Source organism: Oryza sativa, chromosome 6 (genome assembly GCF_034140825.1).
Source record: "Oryza sativa Japonica Group chromosome 6, ASM3414082v1".
Classification (NCBI taxonomy): Eukaryota; Viridiplantae; Streptophyta; class Magnoliopsida; order Poales; family Poaceae; genus Oryza; species Oryza sativa.
In genome coordinates this window covers 17,753,185-17,780,673 of record NC_089040.1, presented here as the reverse complement: position 1 = coordinate 17,780,673, position 27,489 = coordinate 17,753,185, and the positions used below count along the sequence as shown (strand labels likewise).

Genomic DNA, 27,489 nt, shown 5'->3' with positions numbered 1-27,489 from the left:
ACAAGTCTATTCTGTGCTGAAACACTTCCAATATCATCTGGTAGTGGCAAACTAAAATGGGATAAGTCATAGTCAGCATCTCTTAGCAGTTTATCTAACTCAATGAGAAGAACAGATCTAACATAAGGATTGGTGGAGCTGCTGGCCTGAGAAGTGTTGCGGGGCATTCGATATGATATATCTTCGCTCATATATGATTCATGTTCACTGAAAAGTCTTGTAGGATTTGTTACCTCACAAAAGAGTAACATTGTAACAAAAAGTTGTCGCAGTTGGGATGGTAAGGCCCATTGAGCTGCATCTTTCAAAGCATTTGACCACTCTTGGTCATCACCAAGGAGACCTAATGCTTCACATGCTGCCCGAAATGTAGGATATTCATGACCTGATATAGTTCTGATTTCAGCAAAGGATCTAGGGCCCTTAACGATGTGCAGTAGCATTCGCAGATAGTAAGCTTCTCCTTGTGAAGGGTTTACATAAGCAATGTGGCCAATTCTACATTGAGAACCACGACGACCATCCCAATATTTGCCTTGATTGTGCCATGTCCAATGTTCAGGGTATTCTATATATGTAAGTTGCCTAGCAGAAGGGTTCTCCCTATTAGCTTCTAACCATGCAGTTAGTTTGGTCGTAGAGCTGTTTGGATCTTCAATGACCTCTTCAAGATCATCATCTTCTGTGAAAATAACATTATTCTCAAATGGGAGTTGGACAGGTAGGCGTTCTACGGAGGGATCTGTGTGGTGGATGTCAAATTGTTGCAATCGCCAAGCAGCATCATTTGGACTGACACAACGACATTCTAGATAATTATCTATTTCATTGATAGTTTCACTTGATGATTGTGATCCTGAATTAGAGTGAATTCCAACCCTTGAACAATCAAATCCCTTTGTTACATACTTAAAAAGATATTTGTGCATGCCATCATAATTAACTTTCTCTAGATTTATATGTGCCTAAAACTTCACAACCAAATCAACATTATGAGGAACAACAAATCTGTTATCAACGTCAACTCCATTTTTTGTAACAGTTCTTCCATTGTTTGGACGTGCATACTGTGTAAAACCATTTTTTAATATAGTTGTTTCTTCACAGAATTCCTTAGGGTAGAATTTTGTGCATTTTCCTTCAGACATGCAGATTGAAGAAGTGTTGTGAGGACCGCAAGGTCCATGCACCATAAAAGAAGATACAGCCTCAAATCCTATTTGGTCAATTGCAGGATCTGGTAATTGAGCTGAAATATAATGATCAATCTTCTGGGAATCTAAGGGTTCTGTTTTGGCCAACCATATGATTATGTGAACATGAGGTAAACCACGTTTCTGAAATTCGATTGTATAGATAACTGCATGAAAAATGATATGTTTTAAGGGTTGCATGGTGGTAACATGCATGTTTAAACCTACAAAAGGAAGAGAAAGGAAAATTTATCTTTTGGAAACCAATGTAAAATTTGATACCTGCATTTATAGGGCCAAAAAATTTGTGCTTCTTTATATCATCCATTAAAATATTGAGCTTCATTTTGAAAACACTATTGACAATATCTGGACGATCGGAAGGTTGTTGGCCAGGAATTGATGCTAAAGCTTCTCTAATTTCAGGCCAAGCAGAATTCGATGTGAATGTCAAAAAAAGATCAGGGCAACCATATTTTCTACAAATAGCAATAGAATCTTGATAATTTTGATACAAATACCGAGGTCCTCCGGTAAATGAAGATGGCAATATTATCCTTTGCCCAACAGAAGATCCAGATGTAATACCTCTTGAGACAGAATTAATCAATGAGTTGAATGGTGATGATCTATATTTACTTTGGAAGGCTGGTGTGAGATAATGTGCTATCCGGCTCCCCTCGACACAACAATAAAAATCTACTTCATAAGATTGTGTTAGCCTTTTACACCGTAACGGTGTATTGAAGTCTCCTGGCCTATCATGCAACCTATATGCATAGCACTCTAGCATTGTAACTTTATTCCGTTGCATGGATTGAGTGCGTGCTGTTGTACGATATGTGATGTTTTCATGATAACCATCCTCTCCATATGGGAACAAAAGTGGATATTGCATAGCCATAAACTTGCGGTGATTTTCATTGATTAGCTACAAACGTGATGCACGATCTTGGATTATAATATCTCGCCCTACATCAGCTGATCCAACATCACCAACAATCAGGCCAACAACTTCAGAAGCGACTGGAGCACTATAAATATCTCCATGTGCATCCGGCTTACCAAATAACCTTATGCAAAACTGATCAGATGCGTCTAGGGATATTCTTTCATGTGCTGTTCTGAATAGTTGAACAATGGGATTATTTGTATTCAACATTTCTATCAAGGATGCAACAATTTGTTCATTAGCATGGAAAGTGACACGGGAAGATGAAGCAATATTGATCCGGTTTGAGATCTCATGTTCTATATCAAAAATATATAATTGCACATATTCTGGACGTTGACCTTGTGGTGGGAGCAGAGAACCAATTCGATGACAGACTTGACCACTAATTTTGAAAACATATGGTGTTCTTCCATCATTTATGGACTCATTAATTTTAGCTCCCATTGAAGTAATTGCAAACATGCTATTGTATTGCCGAATATGATCAAAGAAGTGGTTAGAAAGAGTGCTGTTTTGTGAGGTCAATAAATCCAACAATGGCTGTGGAGGAGGTTGGTAGGGTGACAGCCATATTCTCCCTCCTTTGCAACACAAATTATATGATGGATTTGAAGTATGTCTCTCTCTACGTGTTCGCTCCTCATACCAAAAAAAAGCACCACAGTGGCTACAAGAATGATGTGGACCACCAAGATTCAATGGTTCAAATATAGTGCCTGAAAGGTGTGTCATTGGTATATGTGAAGGAATCTTTATAGCAAATGGATACCTTAAAGTGGTTAGATCCTAGGAGTAGAAAAGACAACTTATGCCTGTGATTGAATGATTGATTGGATGTAGATGAACCAATATGAATATGGGGTTCATTTTGTGCTATATGATTAGAATTAGAAGATTCACCAATTAACCGTGGGCGTAATATTCGTTGATCTGCAGAGGTTGATGCTAGGGAAAAATGATGAAATTGATAATGTGAGTCATTTTTTTCGTCTGCATAAAATGCTGACAACTTGTAGGAATGTTAATCTTCTAACAAACCTTTGTTCCTATTTGCATCGATAACTTGCCTACGCCTACGTCGAGATTCAGCAGCAACAGTTTGATTAGGACGTGGGATCGGGATATTAGAAGGCTGCTGGCGTGGTCGACCACGACGACGTATAATTAGTCGAGAAGAACCTGCCGTATTATCCATTCTACCCGAGAGCATAAACCAAGGAATCCTATAAGTCGAAAGAAATAGGTGTACTATAACTGAATAAAATCAAACTGAACTTATCTTGTAAACAATTGTTGAACTTACAAAAAGATAATAGGTCAAATTGAGCATTCATCATCAAGAGTAGAAACAAAAGCCGGGGGAAAGCATAAGGGAGAAGAGGCACATACTAGATTTATCTTTCCTGAATGAAAATCCACAGGAGCCACATAACAAATTCAAAAGGAAGGCCGTCGGTACCACATAAACAAATACCCTTCTGTAGACATGAGAGATTCAAACTGATGAAAAAACCTATCAGAAGATCATTGTACTCCGAATAAATCCAATAATATGTACCTATGCAATGGAGATTCAGATGAAACGAAGCAGTTGGTGCAGGTGGATTGCAGAATTTCATTGGCAATATAAGCGAAGGGCCGCAATGATATCGCCATGGCGTTATGAGCAAACAAAATTAATGTCTTGATGACGGTGATGAAGTCTGGTTTTAGTGGGCGGCGGTCGTTAAGCTTCTCTCGGATATGGAATCGGAACGGCGCGGGAAAAGGAGAGGCAACCGTCGTTGGGGCGGTGTGGGTCGCAGAAGCGAGGGCTGGGTGGCGCTGAGGGGGCAAGGGGGGAGGCGAAGAGTGGCGCAAGAGGAGGAGGCGAAGCGGGATGCAGCGTGGATGCGGTGCGGCGTGGATGCGGTGGGGGGGTTGGGGGGGCGGCGGCGCGAGATGCGGGAGAGGGGAGGAGCGATGCAGGAGAGGGGAGTCGATGCGCGTGGGCCGGTGGAGCAGCGCGATGCGGGAGAGGAGAGGAGGGGAGCGATGCGCGAGAGGAGGTGGGGCTGGCGAGTAGCGATGCGGGAGAGGAGAGGAGAGGAGCGATGCGGGAGAGGAGGTGGGGCCGGCGTGTAGCGATGCGGGAGAGGAGAGGAGAGGAGCGATGCAGAAGGAAGGAAGCGCTCGATGCTTATCCAACGGTGGGGATAAAAAGGGTGACGTGGAAGCACCAGGAAGCAGAGAATTGTAGTAGTGGGGATGATTTGTATAGGTATATAGGATTATCTTTGTTCAAACAAACATGTTGATGGAATTAAATTTTAAAATACACTGTTCATTTTTATTTTTCTCAGAAATATTGCAACTCTATTGGCTGAAATTAGGGATATTAGGCATATATATAGAATAACAGAGTCTAGCTGGTCGATCGTGACATAATCCTTTATGCTATCGGTTGAGACATTAGTTCTACTGTCCTTCAATCTCGTACCATGTATGTAAGTAAAGCCCTCGTTTGATCCTATCTTTGCTCCATGATTTAATAATATAGTGCTACAGTAAACATTTGCTAATGACAGATTAATTAACCTTAATAAATTCATCTTGCGGTTTACTGATTGATTCTGTAATTAGTTTTTTTATTGGTGCCTGAATACTCTATGCGACACCCTATATAATACCCGATGTGACACGCCAAAACTTTACACCCCTAGATCTAAACACCACCTAACTTCTACTTATTAGCAAAATAAATTGTTTTCTGTACCAAAAGATTGTACTGATAAATATGGGGTACATATATACCTCTGAGCAGAGCAACTTCTCAGAGACTGTAAAGCTACTCACATAAACCACTGGTCAACTAATCCATCACACATCATCATACAAATACAATATATAGTACATACCATCTAATCTAGCCTACAGAACAGTTCATAAAATTCTCTTCACTACAATATCATTCCATATCCTTTCAGAGTAAAAATATTCGCTGAAACTAATAATAATCAACGTGCCATATAATTGTCTGAACAGGCGAATGAGCTACAGTTGAACACGTATCTATTAGCGAACAAAGATGAACAGTGAAAACCAGTGAATCCTCCAAGTCTTATTGATCTCAAAATGTCCCCTTTTATAGTGGGGATTTACATATGCACAAGCCTAGGATACTCCTAGGAATTAAGGAGCCTAGGATACTCCTAGGAATTAAGGGTGATTTAAGCCACTAAATATGGATGATTATGTGTCACAAATTCACCATAGTATGGCGGTTACAAGTCACTTGATTCCTGCCATTGTTGCTCTTTGATGAGCCTTTGATGAGATAAAAAATGTCTCATGATGCTTTTGTAACACTCCCCCTTTTGATCGAGTCCATCTTGAGATCAACTTGTTCTTTAATTCCTTCGAAAAACCCTGTGGGGAAAAAAAATAGGAATAATGTGATTGGTGATTACTCTATCAGAAACCTGAAAGGTTTAAGGAGTAATCCATGCCATGTTTTATCTCTAGAAAAACCCCTGTGAGGAAAACATGAGATAAGGCATAAGCTTGTATCTAACATTGTCTCATTAAAAACTTTGTATGAGAAAAACCGGATGGTAAAAACTCACAAAAGGAAAAAGAGTACAATGTGATGTGTTTCAACAAGGTACATCATTCAGAGAGTCTCCCCCTGAAGCTTGCAAGTCTCTGAGTAGTCTCATACCAATTCCCTTAACACACCTCTCGAACGAGGAAGTAGGTAGGGATTTAGTGAAGAGATCCGCCAGATTATCGCAAGACTTTGTCTGTAAGATGTTTATTTCTCCACTTTGCTGAAGCTCATGCGGATAAAACAACTTAGGAGCAATATGTTTGGTGATATTGCTCTTGATGTAGCCTGTTTGCATCTGTGTAATATAAGCAGCATTGTCTTCATAGATAATAGTAGGTGATTCTGATGAACCGATGCCACAAGATTGCTCAATGTGGTTTATCATCCTGCGGAGCCACACGCATTCACGTGATGCTTCAAACAGTGCGATGATTTCTGAATGATTTGTGGAGGTAGCCACTAATGTTTGTTTAGATGACTTCCACGATATGGCCGTTCCTCCATGGAGGAATACAAAGCCTGTTTGTGATCTGGCGTTGTGGGGATCAGACATATAGCTAGCATCAGTGTACCCAACCAAACTAGGATCAGCAGTTTTCTGAAAGAATAAGCCAAGATCCTTAGTGCCATTTAGGTACCTGAGGATTTGTTTTCCGCCGGTCCAATGACGCTTAGTTGGAGCAGCACTATGTCTTGCTAATAGATTGACTGCAAACGCAATGTCTGGTCTAGTACTATTTGCAAGATACATAAGTGCTCCAATGAGACTGAGATAGGGATATTCTGGTCCCAATATCCCCTCTCCTTCCTCCCGTGGCCGGAAAATGTCTTTTTCTTTATCGAGTGATCGAACAACCATGGGGGTTTTGTTTGGATGTGCTTTGTCCATATTGAATTTCTCCAATAATTTCTGGACATAGGCAGATTGGTGCACTAAAATGATTGAGTGAAGGTGCTCGATTTGCAAACCTAAGCAAAATCTGGTTTTACCCAAATCCTTCATCTCAAATTCCGCCTTAAGGTGGTGGCGGGCTTCATCAATATCTTGTGTGTTGCCAATGATATTCAAATCATCTACATACACTGATATGATGCAAAATCCTGTGGAGGATCTTTTGATGAATATGCAGGGGCAATCATCTTTGTTGGAGTAACCTTTCTGCAGAAGGTACTCACTCAGTCAGTTATACCACATTCTGCCTGACTGTTTGAGACCATAGAGTGATCTTTTGAGCTTTACACAATACATCTTGCGATTTGCGCTTCCATTCGGTATAGAGATCCCATCGGGGACCTTCATATATATGTCCGAATCTAGTGACCCATATAAGTATGTTGTCACGACATCCATCAATTGCATAGATAGACGATTTTGAATTGCCAGTGAAATCAAATATCGGAACGAAATTCCACTAGTGACTGGAGAATATGTTTCATTGAAATCAATGATGGGTCTCTGCGTGAACCCTTGTGCTACAAGCCTCGCCTTATATCTCACCACCTCATTGTTCTCATTCCGTTTCCGGATGAAAACCCATTTGAAACCCACGGGGAAGGTTTTGGAGGTGTAGGTATTACTTGTGAGAATACCTCTCTTTTATTGAGGGAGGCTAACTCTGCTTCAATTGCTTCCTTCTATTTGTTTCAGTCCGAGTGTTTCTACCTTGGATTTTGGATCTGGATCATTTTGGATGGTATCTGCAACTGATGATGCAAAGTATATGCCGACAATTGTAGTCCTACGGTTGAATGATTCTCCAGATTCAACATAGTTTACGGAAATTTCATGCACCCCAGTTGACGGCTCAGTATTTCCCAATATGACCGCATTGGGGCGTTCCAATGTCCCATCATCAAAAATTGAGTGCACTGTTGATGTGGGAAGTGAATCTGATGAATCCACTTGGTGTCTCTCAACTTGAGGTTGAGTTTCATTTACTGTATCAGAGGATTCTATCCTTTGTTTCCTCGTGCGCATTCGAGGATTTGCCGTACTTCTCCCACTCTTTTGAGGAAGGGAGTTGAATAGTTTTATTTGGTACCTCTATTCTTTTCGGCACATTCCTTGCGGGAATGTATGATTTTGTGACTCTTTTACTCACAGTAAATTAGTCTCACAGTAAATGAGTCTGGCAAATTGTTTGCAGCTACCTGCAAATCAATGATCTGTGGTACGAAGATCCTCCTTTAGGGTGTTTAAGGCATCCATATTTATTTCCGGGCATTCAGTGTGATACTTGAATTCTCCCCCTAATGCCTGGAAAAATGATCTTCATTGAAGATAAAATCAGCGTATCGGGCCGTGAGTAAATCCCCAGTAAGGGGCTCTAGGTATTTAATAATCGACGGGGATAAATATCCCACGTAGATCCCCATTTTCCTGTGAGGACCCATTGATGTACGTTTGGGTGGTGAGATCGGTACGTATACAATGCAACCGAATTTTCGCAGATGGGAAATATTAGGAGGATCACCACGAACCAATTGCAACGGGGAAGTTGTATGGTATACAGTTAGGCGCAATTGTATTAAGTGACCAGCGTGTAAGACTGCGTGACCCCAACATGAGGTTGGATAGGTTACAATTTTGCAATAATGGTCTGGTAATGAGTTTTATTCTCTTGATAAGAGATTCGACTAAACCATTCTGTGTGTGAACATACGGTATAGAATGTTGGACTTTAATTCCTAAAGCCATACAATAATCATTGAAAGCTTTGGAAGAAAATTCTGCCGCATTGTCCAATCTGATTGATTTTTATCTGGTGTTCAGGTTGATCTGCTCTAAGTCTGATGACTAGTGCAATTAATTTTGCAAAGGCATGGTTCCGTGCCGATAAGAGACACATGGGACTATCTTGTGGATGCGTCTATTAGAACCATGAAATACCTAAATGGCCCAGACAATGATTGAATGGGGCCACAAAAGTCTTCTTGAATGCATTCAAGAAACTTTAATGGCTCAGCCTTTACTTTGAGATATGAGGGTCTCAAAATTAATTTCCCAGTTGCACATGAGGTGCACACAAAATCCGAGGATTCTGGGAATTTTCTATCACTCATACCATGTCCATCATTCCAATGCCGGGATGATTCCCATAATAATCTATATAATGTGAAATTTAAATTCATAAGAATAAAAGCAAAATATAGAAGAACACACATGAATATGTGTGATTGTTATATGTATAAATAGGGGTAGCAACATCATGTCTATTATTATAATGGTTACTCATGCAAAATTAAACATAGAAGTTATATGGCGCCTAATTAAGCTCTCTATAAATGTCGTTGGAAGAATATTCCACGAGCATGTCGTCGATGTCCAAAGAGCCTTCCTCTTCATTTGCTGGAGTCTTGGTTTTGCTCGGTTCCCCTCCTTCAGGAATGGGGTCCATAGCTCCAGTCTCCAGCACATGAGAGGCAAAGTGTGCTTCATGCTTTTGGTTGGTCTGTGTATGACCCACAGACTTCATGTATAGATCAACAAGATGTTTAGGGGTCCTGCATTTCTTAGCAATATGATTATAGCAACTACACCTGTAGCAGGCGGTTTTGTTGCCACTATCATTATTTGGCTTCGAATTGCCTTTTCCCTTTTGAGCGTTCCCACGTTGCTTTTTGCCCTTTCCTGAGGAATTTCCAGTCTGTGTATTCCCATTGGGAACTTGTTTCTTCTCATTCGCATTTACTTCAGGCAATGGTGCAGTGCCCAACGGGCGCTGGTTCGAGTTCCATACAGTGAGCTCATGGTTCTTTTCTGCCTGTTTCAATGTCTGAATAAGTGAAGAGTAGACAGTGAAATTCTTCTCACGGTATTGTTGAGTGATGATCCGTTTTGATGGGAGCATTGTAGACAGAGTCTTCTCAATTTTCTCCGCTTCAGAAGGTTCATTCTTACAAAACCGGAGTTTAGAGCATATCTTATGAACAGCATGGTTGTATTCGTCTATAGTTTTAAAATCCTGTAGACGCAAGTGATTCCACTCGTGCGATGCCTCAGGGAAGATAATCGCCATATGCTGTTCATAACGATTTTTCAGAGATGTCCGTAAAACTCGTGGGTCCTCCTCTAACATGTATTCCATTTTCAAATCTGGGTGGATATGATTCCTTATTATTCTTAAGGCAGAGAATTTTGACATGTTAGAGGGGGGGACGGTTCCATCTGCTGTATCGTCTATACATCTGTATAGTCCATTGGTTGACAGACTCACTTTGAGATCCATCGCCCAAATAGGGAAATTGGAACCATCGAGAGCGAGTATATCGAACTCTTTGGTTGCCATCTTACCTACATTGTGATAGCCAAAATTTTGAGAAATTATGGCATGGTTGGAAAAATAAAAATAAAATAGGGCGAGAATAAATTTGCAAAGTAATTGTATAATAAAAGACATGGAAATGCTTAAACACACCCATATATTAACAATATCAGAGAAGTACAAAGTGCTGATGGCAAATGTAAAACTCTAATTATTTGCTAAAATTTAAATGACCAAAAGGTCAAGTACTATAATGTAAATGCAGAAAATATAAATATTATTGGGTGATGGGCCGAAAATAATGAGTATTTTGGCCCTCCACCACTGTAGGTCCATGGAGGCGAGGAGGGATGGCGCAGGGGTTGGCGGCCCATCAGTGGATGGCAAATGGGCCGGCCTGGCCGCCGCCTCAAGCCACCGCCGTCGCCGCCCGCAACGGAGGCCGCCCCTGCCGCCGCTAATGTGGGGCACAGCCACCGCCGTCGGGGGCCGGCGCGGCTGGGCGCAGTCGCCGCCGCGGAGGCCGTCTCCGTCGAGCACCGGCGTGGCTAGAGCACGGCCGTCGCCGCCGACGGCTCGCCGCCGCCATTGACGCTGTGCAGCTGTGGCTGCCATCTCCGCCGAGGACTCCCCCCGACGCCGTGGACGTCGGTCCGCCGCCGCCGGGATGCAGCAAACGCCGCTGACGCCGCCACCGCCGCCACCCTGCACCCTCCCCCCTCCCGGACCCTTTACTCCCCTTGCTCAGGCCTCCCCTTCACCCAAGGGTGGGGGATGGCTAGGCTTGCCGCCACCGCTTGTCTTGGCCGGGGCATGCCCGGTCTTGATGATGCGACGGGGGTTGGGGAGCGATGGGGCCAGTGGCGAGGCGGAGCTCTCGCCGAAGCCCCCTGCTGCCATGTAGAACGGTGGGGCTCTGTGGCATGCAGCAAGGGTTCCTCTGAGGAGGAACTCCGGCGGGTTGGCCGGTGTCAGTGTGTGCAGCAGTGTCTCCGGTGTCTCCGGCATGCAGTCCGGTGATGATGGTGGAGAGATGACGCGGCGGAGATGATGGGTCCAGCCATGATGAGGGCAGAAGGCCGTCACCACGTCCGGCATGTCCAGCTGCGGTCGCACCCATGCGGTCCACCCATGGGACGCACAGTGGTGCGGTGCCTCTACCAGAATTCTTTCTGGCGCTGAGCACATGTCCGGCGTTGCTGGAGACCCTCGACGAGTGGCGAGGGTACTGGAGTCGGTGCTGCCGGCTCCGGAGTTCCTTTGGGCAGCCTCTTCCTCCATGTCCGGCAAAGCCAGGAGGAGGAGACGGGGGGCCACGGCCGGCATTGCCAGCACGACGGCCCCTGCCGCGTCGTGTACGACGCACGGGAGCCCGAAGGATCGTCTCGAGCTGTTGCAAGAGACGACGAAGGTGGCGTGCACGGAGGTTGCGGGGAAGGGAGGAGTCGGCAGTGAGGGGAACAGGACGAGCCATTCTTACCACGCACGTGCCGGTGAGTCTTTTCACTCTTCTCTCTTGGTAGAGCTGCTAATAACGTATTAGAGAACAAAGATGAACAGTGAAAAACAGTGAATCCTCCAAGTCTTATTGATCTCAAAATGTCCCCTTTTATAGTGTGGATTTACATATGCACAAGCCTAGGATACTCCTAGGAATTAAGGAGCCTAGGATACTCCTAGGAATTAAGGGTGATTTAAGCCACTAAATATGACTGATTATGTGTCAAAAATTCACCATAGTATGGCGGTTACAAGTCACTTGATTCCTACCATTGTTGCTCTTTGATGAGCCTTTGATGAGATCAAAAATGTCTCATGATGCTTTTGTAACAGAATCATCAGTTATCTCGCAGTTTGACGTTTGTACTCCAATTAACTGATCGATCAAAACTTGTGATTGGTTTCAAACATAATGGCTGCTCCATTTCGGCAGACCGCCAGGCCCATATGACTGAGGGTTGTGCCTACCTTGGTTATAGTGAGCCTGTCGTCAGTGACGAACCGGGAATGACAGGACAAGTACTGAAGGTCAACACTCCTGTATGAGCCACACACAGCATATTTCACAGAAATAGAGATGGCACACGGCTATAATAACCATGGTCCTGATGTCTCCAAAGCCTCACACATATGATCTCCACAATATTATCCATGTATATATATATATGAAACTATACAAACATCGACACTTAGCAAGTTATGGTGCCTAAACGGTTTGATGAAGATGCGATCCGAGAGCAGTGAAACGAAATCATAAGTAAAGGTTCACCAACAATAAGTTGAGGAACATAGTGTTTTTCAGGACACTAGGTTGGACAACGGTGAGCTATATATATACACCGTAGGATCCTTTCCTACAGTTTTTGTTAAAAAAAAATCAGCTCTCAGTCGCATTAATTCAGCTCTCATCAATTCAGCTCAGCAGGGACTGAAATTTTTGTGGGAAGAAACGGAACCACTGACGATATATTAGGGCCTTGTTTAGTTTCCTAACTTTTTCTTCAAACTTCTAACTTTTCCATCACATCGAAACTTTTCTACTCACACCAACTTCCAACTTTGTTCCTCAAACTTCCAATTTCAATTAAACTTTCAATTTGGTGCGGAACTAAATACGGCCTAGGTCGCATGCATGCATGTGGAGAAGATCTCTTCTTTGTCCTTAAGAAATAGTACTACCACCTTGGCCAACTTGACAATGTAAGAAGCCCGAGGCCAACACCTACTTCTAAATAACTTGACAAAGAACTAGTACAAGCCGCTGGAGATAATTAACAGGCTCAAACTCAACCATGTTGGACAGAAGATAGCTATAATCAGCTAAGCGTTCATGGCGGCATAAGATGAGCAAACGAGAATAAGCATCTACATTGTCTTGATTCTATTGTATTCTTCTTTCTTATTTGCATATAGAGACTGAACAATGAACAATTGTATTTCACATACTCATTTTTTCAATCAATGGAAAAACGTAAAACCAGCCCATATAAAATTCACTGTCTTCGAAGAGATCACATGGGAGGGTGCTTTTCCTTTCTTTTAATGGAAAAGAGAGTTTTATTAAATGAATAAATATTTACATATTAACTTAGGATTTTTTCTGTCGAACACTAGACGAGGAATTCCCCCCATCGAACTGTGTTACAGAATCAAGCACAGCTAGCAAGACCGTTACCAACTCCACTGCACTCTCTGCTAGCCAATTCAGTTTTTACTTTTCACTTAATTTCAATAGCCACATTGTCGCCTTAATTTCAACCAATAGATAAGTTTCATAAATACTGCTTGTCCTGTGCCTTCTTTAATCTTTGGTACCAACAAGCTACAGTGAATGAGATTGTTGGAATTTGAAGCTATTTCAGGAGTAATTGCAAAAACTATGAATTTTGTTTCTTCTAAATCGATCAAAACATCTCGTAAAATTCACCAAGACGATAAAAGGTACCTGACATGATTATCACGAACCAAAACAACTATGCTTCCATTCACCATGACGATGTCATACAGGCATAACCATAACCATGATCCCGATGTCTCCAAAGCCTAACACATATTATCTCTAGCATAGTATGATGAATGTGGAAAACCTATATATCATAACTGAAGAATTAATATGAATTCTTTACAATTGTTTCACTAAAATCAAATTGTGTTTTGATTATTATTTTGTGATGAACAATAGGCATATGAAATAATTGATTTTGATATTTGGTGGATAATTGACGAAGTGGGATTGGTTTGGTCCAGTCATACTGCACAGTGGTGGTCGATCAGATTGGCGTATGTTGTGCGGTCAGATTGGCCAGTCTGACAGTATGACCGGCTGATTCTGTCTCGGTGTTGGTTTTAGGTTGTTTCTTTGGATACTCGTAATTATCTCGTGATTATGATTTCTAGATGATTTCTATGCGTATATAATACTGTTATGTGACAATGTTGAGTAAAGTTGGGAAAGAACTTGTGCTGGGATATGGTTTCTTGTTGATTAATGTGTAAGTGTGTCTTGATGATGCAGTAGCACTGCCGGTGATGGATCGGGAATCAACTTGGGAGAAAATAATGTCCGAACGATTAGAATATCATACGGGATGCTTAGGCTAAAGAACAATGCACGTGGTTGATAGAGATTCCATGTGACATACGATGGGAGATTGCGTGCATATAGAAAGTGCAGTCAAATTTGGAAGTAGTCCAAGTTTGGGAATATTAGAGTTTAAATTGAAAAGATATAAGTTTGTTTCTTGTACGGGAAGGTTTCCTAGTGAACTAGGACTTCTTATAAAGATTGGATTCATGGCTTTAGGCAGCTTACCTCACATATAAATAGAGAGGAGGTTAAGACCTCTCGGTATTGTTTTTTCTAAGAGTTGAGTTTAGAGTAAAGTTAAGGTTTCGAGTTTAGTCGAATTTTGTGATAGGAGTGTTATTGTTGCACTTTGTAAATATGAATAGAAGCAGTAAAGTTTAATCTATTTTCAAGAGATTTTCAGTTTGTATTTGCTCGAGTTTGGCGGTCAGACCGGCGAATCATCGGCGGTCAGACCGATGGCATAGCTTCGGTCAGACCAGCGACTTCCAGGCAGTTGGACCGGTAGCGACTACAGGCGACGACAACTAGGCAGACGGTCAGACCGAAGTGACTACACCGGTCAAATTAGAGGCGTCTATGCGGTCAGACCGGTGCAACAACTCCAGTCAGAGAGATCTGCATCGGTTTCGAGGGTAGCTTTTAGTTCAGTTACATGTTTTCGGTTTTTGGTGTTTCTACCATTTACCCTAGTAGGCTTAGTTCTTGTTGTTTTGAACCGTGACAGCAACAATCTTTTCTGGGAGGCTGAATAAAGTACAACAAACACAGAACATGGACGACGAGGTGAAATTCAACTATCCTGAAGGTATCTGCAAGCACAGCGTGACCGCGGCGATGGCTGGGGAGGCCACAGACGGTGTCCCATGGAGGGCACATCGTGTAGCTGCCACCATCGTCAACAAAGAACTCGATTGATGTGAACCGATCCACTCCTGGTGCAATGAGTTTTGTGTCCTATCGAAGCTCCAGGTCTCTTAACAATACATAGGATGCGGCTTCCACACTGGTGCAGTTGATTTATTCGGAAGCATGGCGATCCTGTTGCCTCCCAACCCCAGTATGGTGCATGCAGCCAGTCAGATCCTACAAATGAATCATATCACTGTCAGTTTATATTTGAAAGTCAAAACACGAAATACATTTTAGGGGCTAGTTAAAATTGTGTTACACTCAGTAATACTTGCTAACTACTCCGTATGTAAGATGATTTTGTAGTTTCCACTACCATTGTTGGCCAAACTGACATGGCATGGTTATTGGTGCTGCACGTGAGGATGTATATGATTGAAATGCACAATTTTCACATGTATCATTTTTCACGGTATCTAAAGCGTGGAATAGAGATATTTGAACCATTTCCTCAGGCCTCCGTTACTTTAATAAATGGATTCTATATCAAGCTATAGCTATTGCATTAAACAATAAAAGAAACTAATAGAAATCAAAGGAATGGGACAGCAGTAAATTGAGAGGAAGATTCTTCTAGTTTTCTTGTTCTTGGAAACATTCATAATTCGAGAGCTACAAAAGGAGATCCATCGTTTGCAATGAAAACTACATAAAAAGAGCTCTAGAAAATTTAAAAATCAGTCTAGGTGTCTTTAACACTTGCAAAAAAGAATCATTATTGGTTGACCATTGACTTAACATTTAACTAGTTGTATATATCACTATTGGTTTGATACAAAGGATGGCAATGTTTCAAGTACGTTAAGAATATAGATGTAGGACAATTTATCTAGAATTACTTAAAAGCCTATTTCCTATATCATATTTATATCTCATGAAATTCTTGAGCCGAAAGACGGATGCGTATGCTATGTTTCATTTGCTAAACGATATCAATTGAAATTGAATGGTGTATTAACTCCATAAATCATATATAGCAATAAATATATAAGCAAAATCTTTTATTTTAGTTAGAAGAAAAGTTTCTTCCATGATTGATACCTCCTTCTTCCATGCATTCACCATCAGGTGGCATGTCTTGCAGATGTTTCTATAAGAGAAAGGCTTCCATTATTTTGAGAAATGGATACAATTCAAATATAGATATTGCATTTGCACTAAAGAAGAATATAAGTTTTCTTGTTCCTGAAAATATTCTATCTCCTAGTCGCTTTAGAGAATTGAAAATTGTCATGCCTTTTGATTCTTCTACTAGTACTTGGAAGAAAGTTATGGAATAAAAAAAAACTTAGACAATTTAAAAATCAAGCAAGTGTATTAATACATATGCGAAAAAACCATTGTTAACCCATGATTGTTTGGAAGATTTAACTTGTATAAATCATATCAGTTTGATACAAATAATGGCAATTGTTTCAGTATGTTAATGGTACAGATGTATCCACGATTTATTTTAAGAGCTACTTAATAGCCTACTTCTAATACCATATCTCTGTCCTGTGAAATTCTTGAGCCAAAAGATAGATTGCATATGCTATGTTTCATTTGCTAAACGATATCAATTAAATAGTGCATCAACTCCATAAATTAGCAAAATTCTTTTATTTTAGCTAGAAGAAAAGTTTCTTCTCCGATTTATACCTCCTTGTTCCCCTGCATCCGTAAACAAGCATGTCAAATGAGGATTAGTGTACTTGAGTTTTGCATAGGTCTTTTCCAAGCTCCCCTTCTCAGCCTCAACCCATAAAGATCTGAAATATAAAAAAAAGCCCAAGTGAATGCTGGGATTTGTAGCATGGACATGTATGCTAATATGATTTAAAAAGCAGAATATATTTTTTTTTAACAAAAAACGAGAGGCAGGAGGCTTGGCTCATATATTAGTAGGAATAGAACGTTTAGGACATTGTAATCCCTTAAATACGAGGAAACAAATCAGATCTAATGATTAATTTAAAACGGGGAACATGAACTATTGTTATAATTGCAAATAAGTTAGATGGATTGCAAATAAGTCTAGTAATCCACCTGCGTGGTCTAATCAATTGAAGGTTGACAAAATGCATACTGGTATACAGGACATTTGTTAAGCCAACTATGGACAGGTATTGAGCAATTAAAAAAATTTCAGTTTGGCAAAAATTCAGGAAGTTGTTTCTTTAAGTTATGAAAGTTGGCTTTGTAATCTGACAGATTGTGGAAATGCGACGTTCTAGAGGCATTATCATTTACCATAAAATTTTTATTTGCCAGAATTATACTAAGAATTTGGCCTATGAAATACTCCAAGAACCAATATAAATGGTTGTGGAATTTTTTAGATGATATAAATGGTTGTGGATGTATAGCCCGACCTTAACTAATCTGATCCATTGCATTGAAAAGAGTGGACAGTTCATGCACATGTGTGCATACTGTAAAAAAAAAAACATAACTCTTAATAGGGTACATGAGACCTTTAAAGCAATAGTTAAAAATACAATAACAGGCTGTATGACAAATACAATAACAGGCTGGAGTAAAAATACAATAATAGGGTACATGAGACCTTAAAAAAAAACATAACTTACCACCCTAGTTGTATGACAAGTACAATAACAGGCTGAAGAAAAATATCGTACAATTCAAATTAGAGAGGATATTATAATCTTAAAAGGTAAAACCAACTATGATATTTCAAAATTATAATTCCCATATTAATCACATAATATATCTGAGATTTATAATAAATTTATGGAACATATGAATAGTTTTTTACACATAAACTGGCTGTGTAGTTTAATATCTAGTGATAGCATATGTGTCCCTTTTTTAATGGAAGGCACCAGAGAATCAATGGCATGTTTTCCTTTTATAAATTGGTCCTTTCCTTCTTTTTTTTTCTCTTTCCAAATACTAACGTGTAAAGTAATGGTGTACAGAGACAGAATTGACCTTCAGATTGTCAAATAGCCTTTGACCCTCAAAGGAAATAGTCAAATAGGAAAATAATACCATCATATCATATAAGATAAATGGTTCCAATGAATTGTAGTTCACCTCAAAATGCTCAGCATAGAACAGAACAAAAAGGCTTGTAAAAATAAACTAGTTTCTTACTTTGATTCAGGAAAATAGTACTCATCATCTTTTGAGTAATCTACTTTCCAATCAAGAAACTTCCCTGGAAGTGGCTTAGCAGCACTTAAGGGTATCAATGAAGATTTGACCTGCATAAGAGGAGCATTAGGCAGTTTGTTCTTGTATAGACAAGAACTTACAACAGCATTAACTGTTTAAGGGGAAAAACCCACACCTCTATTGTCAGGATATCAGACTGCTGTCCGAAAACGAAACAAAAGGATGTAATGTCGTCGAAGGGGATGTCAACCTTCCTACACAGCTTGTCCTTGGACATTTGGAATATAACTGACTTTTTGTGGTAGAAGAACTTAACAAATATGTCGCATTCATTTGTCCGAGCGAACTAAATGTGTTCAAAACCATGAACAGAATCATCATGATCAGCACATAACAGCAAACATTTTATAGAAAACCAAGAGTACATTCAGGCATATATACCTTTTTGTTGCCAATGTGAAGTGCCAGGACAGGCAATCTTGTTGGCTTTATCTGGCTGTGCCATTCAAGCTGATCTTGTGCAGTTTTGAGTTGGCACTCAGAAGTAAAGCCTTGACCCCACTGCGGTATAAGTCTGAGTCTCATGAAGTTAAGAAAAGGTTCATTTAACTTCAGTTCAAGATCTTCAGCTCGCAGCTCATCTTTCTTATCATGTGCATCCTCTAATATTTCTCCTCTCTGCAGAGTTGTTAATAAAAAGTTTAAAAGGCTTAATGCGAGTCAATAGGCTGTAATGCTCATGGGACATGCCAAATGAAAATGATTTTGAGGGAAACAAAAACCTCAGTTAGATGCGTGTGGTTGCTGCCACCACCTGGACCAGATATTTCCATTCTGAGATTTGGCTAGGGCCTAAACTTTGCAATTATAGATCTACCTGCAAGAATGGTCTTGATTTTAGATAGAATAATGTAAAATTTACACAAGATAATGAAGAGTAGTATGCCCATCCCTATGTAGAACAAATATAGCATTTAGTTGGGAAAACAATCTGCATTTGTTCATATCATTGCAGAATCTTTGAAATGTATACAAAAAGGCATGATTACTGAGATTTATACTCTGAAAATGACATTTTAGCTTATAATGTAGGAAAACTGACTCCATACGACGCTAAACATGTTATTGCGAAGCAATTGAATGGTTTCAGGATCCAAGAACTGGTTTTACAATCATGCGCACTACTAGTATGCAGGCACCTAGTTCAGCCAGATGAGAGAATGTGGCTACTATTTTTTTTATAAAGGAAGCTTTTATTAATCTCAGACGATTACATCAAGTTGATAGAACCATATACCATTACATCTATTTGTGCTTAGAATTAGTTGCATTGTACCATAGAATTGTACCTTATTTCTCCTGTTCTCTGGCCTACATCTGCACACGTAATTTGCTGTGCTGATGTCAAGTTGTCTAATGTTCAAAGTTATGTTCAGGATGCTCACATGCCTTCATGTTGGTGTTGGTACAGCAACATGGAAATTCCACTGGCAGCAGCTCAGTTCGTAACTGTGAATTGGCTGTCGAACGATGACTTTTTCTCGGATATGGTTTTCTAGTAGCAAATCTAATTCTTCTATATATAAGTTGCACTGCGGGGGCATGAATTGTTCAAGTCACTACATACATTATGATACATATACGCCCCAAATTGAACAGATTAGCACAAGTATACGCCCTAAACTATCTGAACAGAATTTCGCCCAAAATTCAGGCGAGATCCCGTCGAAAAATACCAAATGCGTCTTAAAACTTGTCAAACTAGAGCCGAAACGGCAAATAACCACAGATTAGCAAGTGCACGCAGTACACGTCCTAAATTACTTCAATCTAAGAACCAACCATAATTGCAGCGTGCCTGGTAATGTCTGGGCCAGAAGAATGTAAAAGCGACACTGATCAAATAGAAGTATATAGAACCCGGGGGTGAAAAACCTAAGCACGGAAACACGGATATAATTCCGCCCTTGCGGTGAGTACTTCCCTCCAGCCGATGAACCAATCAAAGGGAACCACAGAGAAATTCGTCTTACCTCCCCGTAGGATCGGAGAGTGGCTCGGTCCGCGGCGGCGAAGATGAGGAGGAGGAGAGCAGCAGGTGCGGTGTGGCTTGCCGTTCCCGGCCACGGTGTGGCGAGTGGCGACGGGGTGGGGGGAGGGAACGAAGCGGCTGCGGACGGCGGGCGCAGCCGGTGGGGATGGGAAGGGCCCTAGGGCGGCGGAGGCGGTGGCGGTGGCGCGGCGTAGCGGAAGAGGAGAGGTGACGCGCGGGACGACGGGACGAGACGAGACGAGGGAGACAGTTCGTTTATGGTGTCTTCTTCTCAGCCCACTCCCGTGCCCAGTGGACGGAGGAGGAAAACGGGAGCTTCACGTGTACCGCGGCGCAGGCAAAGCCGGACTCCACCGTGTTTCTTCCCCTTCTTTCCAGCTAGGCAAATTTTGCTAGACAATTTGATGATTTCGTGGTTTTAGCCGTAGAACACCGCTCGAACTCACTTTTAGGGAATAACACTACATAAACATGGTAATTTACCAATGGACACTGCACCGATTACCATAATAATTTTCGGTTGAAGAGTAAAGAGAAATCGCTTGAAATATAAAAAAAAAATCGTTGGGCCCACGTGTCAGCTCTTCTATCTCTCTTCTCTTCTCTTATCTCTCTATCTTCTCTCCCAGAAGATAACGCGGCTGCTGGCCTCCTCGATCGAGGGCGCGCGCGGGGAGGAGGCGGCAGGCGGGAGTGGAGGGGGCAGGGAGGTGGAAGGCGGCGGCGGGTGTGTCGACGAAGGAGGCCACGACGAGGAAGCGTCGGGCGAGCAGTGGCGAGGCCAGGTGGTTGTGGTGGCGAAGCGGCACGGGGCAGCGTCGGTCGTGGGGAGGAGGAGGGAGACGAAGGACATCGCGTCGCTTCGCGAGGCGTTCGCCGCGCCGGTGGATGGGGAGGTGGAGGACTTGGATGTTGCGGCAGCGAGGTGTGACTTCTACGGGGTGTTCGACGGGCATGGCTGCTCGCACGTGGCGGACGCGTGCAGGGAGCGGATGCACGAGCTCGTCGCGGAGGAGATGGGCGCGGGGGCGGCGCCGCGCGAGCCGGCGTCTTGGACAGGCGCCATGGAGCGGAGTTTTGCCAGGATGGATGCCGAGGTGATTGCCGGCTGCCGAGCCGAGAGCGGCAGCTGCCGGTGCAAGGGGTGGAAGTGCGACCACATGGGGTCCACCACGGTGGTGGCCATCGTGGAGGAGAGCCACGTCATCGTCGCCAACTGCGGGGACTCCAGCGTCATGCTCCGCCGCGACGGCGCGCCCGTGCCGGAGGTGACGGTGACCGATAGGTCGGACGGCAATGAGTGCCTCATCCTCGCCAGCGACGGCCTCTAGGACGTCATCAGCAATGAGGTCTCGTGCGAGGTGGCAATAGGAGAGAAGAGAAGAGAGATAGGAGAGCTGACACGTGGGCCAAGAGTATTTTTGACATTTCACGTGATTTTTCTCTCCTCTTCAATAAGAAATTATTATTCTAATCGGCGCGGTGTGCATTGGCAAATTACTACGTTCATGAAGTGTTTCCCCCAAAAGTGAGTCCGGGCGGTGTCCTACAGCTAAAACCACGAAATCGAAGTGTCCAGTAGCAAAATTTGCCTTCCAACTAACCTCTTTTCCGCAATCGAAGTGTCCTGTAGTAAAATTTGCCTTCCAACTAACCTCTTTTCCGCACACGCGCACGTTTACTGAACTATTAAAAAATTATGTTTTAAAGATTTTTTTAAAAAAAATTGCTTCAAAAAATTATATTAAGCTATAAAGAACCTGTGTTTGTTATTTTTTCTTTATTGTTCTCGTTTCTTTCTTTAGAGTTGTAGGCTTGTTTTTTTTTTTTTATAGTTGCCATCATTTCGGAGATTCCATAGTGCAGTTTGAGTTTGTCGTGGAAGCTTCAGAAGCCCTCCTTTTCTCTGAGCAAGGCAAGTCATGCTCTCCTTTAGCATATTGAATCCTAATTTGTGAAAAGTATTTTAATTGAAATTATTGTATTCACTTTATTAAATTTACCGAGTTATAATTGTTTTACTTATCATTTCCTATATTTCCTTCACTCCTAGAAAAATCATTTTCGCCGATGTTAGGGTTTTCTTTCGCAGGCGGGTACTGTTGGTAATTCATAACGTCACAGATAGAATCCGCAAGCGCACGGATTACCGAAGTAGCACTTCCCCTATGGAGTATTCCAAGGGTATCGAATCCAAGGGAACGTGTGTGATTATCTCTTCCTCCGGTTCATCCAAGGACACAAAGCTAATGTTGGCAAAGGGCAGAGAGAATTTCCTAATGAGAAACAGTGTCTAGGGAAAGCTTAAGTTTAATCCTAACGCAATACTTCAGGCACCGGCAACCCGCTGTTCCCAGATGATGCTCTACTACGTACCCGGGCAGGGAGGACTTAAGTGCTCTTGAGGGCTGTCACCACCTCTACACCCACCTCAAACGTACTGTGGGATACGCAGCAACCACTGGAGATTAATTACCCAGACACCGCGTCTATGCAATTAATAACTACTCTAGTGCCGATCAAACACTAAAGTAGTCACTATAAATAAATGGACTATAGTGAACAATGATCCCGTATGCTAATTAGGAACTAACCAAGAAGTAATTCTCACTAATCAAACCTTAATTACTCAGAATGATATTTCTATTAAAGCAGAGTAATAAATAAGATACAAAAGTAGGAGGAGATTACCGACAACTCCGGGATTCCTCCGATTCCTTCTATCTTACTCTCTCCCTATTCTAATATACAATAAAGTACACTAGAGCCTCTTGTAATTCAGCTCATGCTTTGGTGTGTGTGAATGAGGGAGAGGAGAAGGGTATTTATAGTGTGGAGGTGACTTGAGAGAGTGGAGATCCTCCAAGCATCCAATGAGCATCTTCATCCTCCTAGTGCCATGTGTCCAGCTGATGACGGTTATTCAGGTAAAGTCGGTAACTGCCGGCCTGTGAAGTTTGGGGCCGAACGACGCAGCTAGGGGTTCGGCCGAACCACTTGGTTCGGCCAAACCCTTTCTGGCCCGTTTTGCTCCGAATTTTCTCATGGGCTTTGGTGGATAACCCCTTAGCCCAAATGTACATGCAATTGGCCCATTTGAATGTGTTTCATTAGGTTTGTGGGTCCAAAGCTCCATAGGCTGGAAAATGGATGTTTAATTCACCTCCTCCTCCATGTATCTTTTGTCTCAACTTTGGTGGTTCGTCACCTGCATCCAAATATGCACCAACACTCGTGGAAATGGTTAGAAATAAACCCTACCACTACATTAGATGTTTTACTTTTATGGTTTTATGCAGGTATTGACGGCGTTATTTTGGCACTTAACAGCCGTCAACAAAACCCCCCAGACTTAGCTCTTTACTCGTCCTGAGTAAAGGTTATGTATTAATGTGGAATAAAATTTCCCAAGATATAATACAAGTACACAAATTATTCTAAGCCATACTTGTACCTGTGAACTTTTCAAGTGTCTAACTTACCACCTTGAGCAATTGATGAATGGAACGGTCGTGACTCAAGTCCTCCTTAATCCTCCTGTCAATCTCTTGGGGGTTTTTATATATTTTTGCAAAGTAGCTATACTTCTCAAATGACCTTCTCTCATATCACTCATGTGAATTTATTTGTGGATCCTCACCAAGGCATGTTTGCCGAATTGTCCCTATTCTAAGAGGTTGTATAGGTGGGGCTCGGTAGGGATCAATCGGGGCATACATGCATCACATATATTGCAAAGCCAAAATACCAGACCCAAGGAGATACCAAGTCATACTCTCTGATCAAGAATGTGCATGTGTGTGATATGTGCATGGGTATGTGTATGTGTATAGCAAGTTTTGTGGATGGAAAAAGGAAAATAAAAGATAACAACTCCTTTGATATACCTCCTCCTCTAATTTTTTCTCTTTGGAGATTTAAGAGAGTGCATGGCTATCTCTTTTCTTTTTTTTTCAATCATGGCCCATACTTTGTATGAGCAAGATTTGTTTTTTCATTTTTTTCTCTTTTTTTTTATCAATGCTCCATACTTGTATGAGCAATACTTTTTTTTTCCTTCTTTTGCATAGCCATGCCTCTCTCTATCTCTGTTTTTTTCTTTGAAAGAATTTTTGGAGGAAAAGGCATAAATGACATGGAGTATTTATTTTGTGGATAATGAATAAAATAAATAATGGATGAGGGATGCTAGCTTCCAGTGTAGAAGTTTAGCATAGTGTGTGTATGTGGAGTGTGCGTGCGATCTTGATCATGGAAGTATGAAAAGCATCTCACACGGGTCACAATAATTTGACAAAGCTTAATGTAATGTCAAGCAGCCTATGCATATATATAGTTTTTGCAATGATAACCATATATGGACTTGGTGGGTAATAATATAGTCACGGAGGAGTATTGCTCTAAAAGAACTTTTTTTAATTTTCGCAAAGACAAAATCCCAAGTATCATGACAGTTGGACAAGAATTTCTTTTGTCATAACCATATCACGTATATCAATTACTTAGATTAGCAAGGTTCCCCATGATAGATGTGTGTTCACAAGTAACAAGTGTTAGCAAAGAATAAAAGGTATATATGATCAATCATAGGACAATTCTATTCGTTGAGAGTTAATGTTTTCAATTTTTATTCGGAATCAAACTAAATTGTATTCAAGTTTTCTGCCAAGTTTAACTCACGAACAGGGGAGGATAAGGGAGGAGACGTGCAAACCTGACCACATGGCGAAGGATGACAGAGTCGGACTAGGCAAGGGTCGGGTGAATACTTGGTTCGGCCGACCCAGCTAGGACTTGGTTCTGACTGCTGAATTTTGTGCGCAGCCGTGGGCTAGTGTTCATCACATTGTTATGTTCAGTCGATGCTGTTGCGCGTCAGGAGTTCCGAAAAGACTCCCCCACACTTGTTTTGTACCTTGTCTTTATTCAAAAACATGGAAAGCAAAATGGGCTTCCACCGGGGTAAAGTACCGGTGAGCCTAATTTTATTCAAGTAACTCTAGGCGCATGAAGTGCCTAAATTTATTTTATTTTATTTCACTTTTATTTTTTTATTTATTTTTTTATGGCAACAATGAGCGCGGTGGGTATCCTAGCAGCACGGATATATGATGCAATGATACACAGGGTGTTTGAGATTCTTACCAGATCAGACTTACCAAGCTTTGAACCGAATCGACTGTAACAAAGTATTGCATTTGCTCTGCTTGGTTCCTTGTACATCTGCCTTCTCGTAGTCCAAGGAGCGTGGTATGAATGTTGAAGTTATTGTACACTACTCCTTAGTTGTCTTTTTATTTCCTGTAAAAGGTTAGTGGACAACAAATACCCGAGGAACTACAAAAAAATTGAAAAGATTTTATCATAGCCTCAAGATTAGTGGTTCACATCCATGCTAGAAAGGAATTGGATTGAAAACTTAATAAGCATGGATCCCATAAATTTGCCATAAATTTTATTTTTTGCCATTTTTTTCTTTTTACTTGAGAGAAAAATGTTTTTTTCGAGAGACATTTCTTTCATTCTTAAAAAAAAAATTTTTGTTCACCAAACTTTTATTTAAGAAAAACTCATACAGGGCTGAGATAAAGTTATATAACATAGCATAGGAGCATTTGGCAATATACGTACCGTGCACCTTGAGAGGTGATTGATTTGTTCCTAGCCCTTGACTTACCTCCAGTGTCACTCGTGCTTGAGAACTCACCCGTCAAATTGAAAAGTTTTCCTGCAGGGGTTAGTCCACGAAGGGTATACATCCATAGTCCATGATAGTACTAGCTCTATGGTTCATTTAGGCAAACTTGACACCACGTCAACTTTGATTAAAGCAGGCTATTTATCCTAAGCATCATGCTTAATTTAAAAAGCCTATGAATGTCGACGACCACCCAAACCATAGCATACGAAAATGGACTGAGGACACATAACCATGTATGATCAAGCCAGACTCCACTAGAGATAAGCATGAGTAAAAAAATGGTGAATCTTTTGCAGCATTTCGTATACCTGAGTGTACTTATCGCCAACATGATGTATATGTTGAAATCTCTGAAGCGGTGGCATGGTCAAATGTGATTGTCGATTTCTCCTCCGTCTTGATGAAGATTGTAGCGGAGGAAGGTACTTTAACCATGACAACTCAGGCGAGCGGTTTGGTCATGCACACACCTCTGGTGCAATAACCTTGTGCCTTGAAGGCGTGCTCCGTCGGTGCAATGCTGAAGAGACGTAGGATGCATCTCTTTCTGGGCAAGTATGCAAGTGCCAACTAGAGTGAGCAGCAAACACCTAGGAAAGAAGAGGGAATCTCCTCTTGCTTGTATGTATGTAGGTGTTGCGGGAGCGAGAAGTTGTGCACAGCTAGGAGTGGATGAAGGCTAATCCAAGGCAGCACATGAGCTCAAGAGAGGGGCTAGGTGTAGCGAGGCAGCATGATCGCTGCTAGCGAGGTGTATGGCTATATTTTAAAGACTCGCAAATAATGCGGTCTTTGATCTAGATGTAGCCTGTTAGCCCTCTTGCTCTCTTCCTCTTCTCCCATCTTTCATTTCTTTTTTTTGTCTCTCTTTTCTTTTTTTTCTTTTTTTTTCTCTTCTTTTTTTCAGCAAGGTAAGACTAACACCATTGCAAACCAAGATGGCCTTGGTTGATGGAACTCGTCATGCAAGCTCGTCGACCTCCCCCCACACTTGGACTTTGGTGTCGCAAGACGTCAAAAACCAAGTGTGATGTTGGAGTCTTCATAAAGTGTGTTTCAACACCAAGGATCACCAAAATGTACAGTTGATGTTGCTCCCGAGTTCTTAGGCATCGTACGTTCCCTCGTTCTTAATCTCAACTTGAAATGGTTATTGACCAAGAATACCCGAAGGTGCATTCTATCATAAAAACTGGTTCTTGCTTTTATTGGAAAGAAAATGTACCAAGATAATCCGGGGTATCTCCCGGCAGTTCTTTGTTTATGGTCACAAGCTCGACCATGGAGACATCTCGCTGCAAGATTAGTGCCACAAACACATACGAGATTTGCAATATTTATGATAAATAAAAGCATCCACAACCAACCTTCTAAACAAGTTAGAGGTAAGGCCCGAAAGGTGGTTATGGTTCTCGCACAAGGAAGTGATACTAATCGGACAGAACTCTGAGGATTCTTTATGTGAGCATGTACACTGAGGAACTTTGAAAGATAAGCTTTCATGCTCATTTGTGGAGTTCTCATCCTCTAGAGTTGATGTCTCAAGCTTGTCCATGGCTTGCAGGTTCTCCTTCTCAAGAGATGCATCATGCAAGAATGATGTTGTTTCTTGAC

At 41.6% G+C, this 27,489-nt stretch overlaps 2 protein-coding genes and 1 pseudogene across 6 annotated transcripts; 1 reads left to right on the top strand and 2 right to left on the bottom strand.

Annotated features, from left to right (window-relative positions):
* Window positions 1–9,003: 9,003 nt before the first annotated feature.
* On the bottom strand, window positions 9,004–9,756 carry LOC136357010 (uncharacterized). Its single transcript, XM_066311733.1, has one exon. The coding sequence runs from the start codon at window positions 9,754–9,756 to the stop codon at window positions 9,004–9,006; it is 753 nt and encodes a 250-aa protein (XP_066167830.1).
* Window positions 9,757–14,864: 5,108 nt separating this feature from the next.
* On the bottom strand, window positions 14,865–20,452 carry LOC4341082 (uncharacterized). 5 transcript variants are annotated; one of them, XM_015786387.3, is made up of 8 exons: window positions 20,155–20,452; window positions 18,904–18,998; window positions 18,563–18,799; window positions 18,297–18,467; window positions 18,101–18,210; window positions 16,643–16,752; window positions 16,043–16,091; window positions 14,865–15,175 (listed from the first exon to the last, which is right to left on the bottom strand). In XM_015786387.3, the coding sequence occupies exons 2-7, from the start codon at window positions 18,952–18,954 to the stop codon at window positions 16,066–16,068; spliced, it is 705 nt and encodes a 234-aa protein (XP_015641873.1). In that variant the 5' UTR covers window positions 18,955–18,998; window positions 20,155–20,452; the 3' UTR covers window positions 14,865–15,175; window positions 16,043–16,065. The 5 variants fall into 5 exon arrangements, with proteins under 5 accessions (XP_015641873.1, XP_066167629.1, XP_015641872.1 ...); XM_066311532.1 differs by having other exon boundaries at window positions 18,904–18,994; XM_015786386.3 differs by lacking the exon at window positions 16,043–16,091.
* Window positions 20,453–20,810: 358 nt separating this feature from the next.
* Window positions 20,811–21,802, top strand: LOC107281190 (probable protein phosphatase 2C 68; annotated as a pseudogene).
* Window positions 21,803–27,489: the final 5,687 nt, after the last annotated feature.

What these genes read in the sequence shown, in the direction of transcription:
- LOC136357010 (XM_066311733.1), bottom strand. Translation starts at nt 9,756, where the DNA reads ATGGCGATTATCTTCCCTGAGGCATCGCACGAGTGGAATCACTTGCGT.
- LOC4341082 (XM_015786386.3), bottom strand. Translation starts at nt 18,954, where the DNA reads ATGGAAATATCTGGTCCAGGTGGTGGCAGCAACCACACGCATCTAACT. An exon ending in CTGATATCCTGACAATAGAG is followed by an intron (nt 18,211 to 18,296) that starts GTGTGGGTTTTT and finishes CCTCTTATGCAG; the next exon opens with GTCAAATCTTCATTGATACC. An exon ending in GGATGCAGGGGAACAAGGAG is followed by an intron (nt 15,176 to 16,642) that starts GTATAAATCGGA and finishes ATTCATTTGTAG; the next exon opens with GATCTGACTGGCTGCATGCA.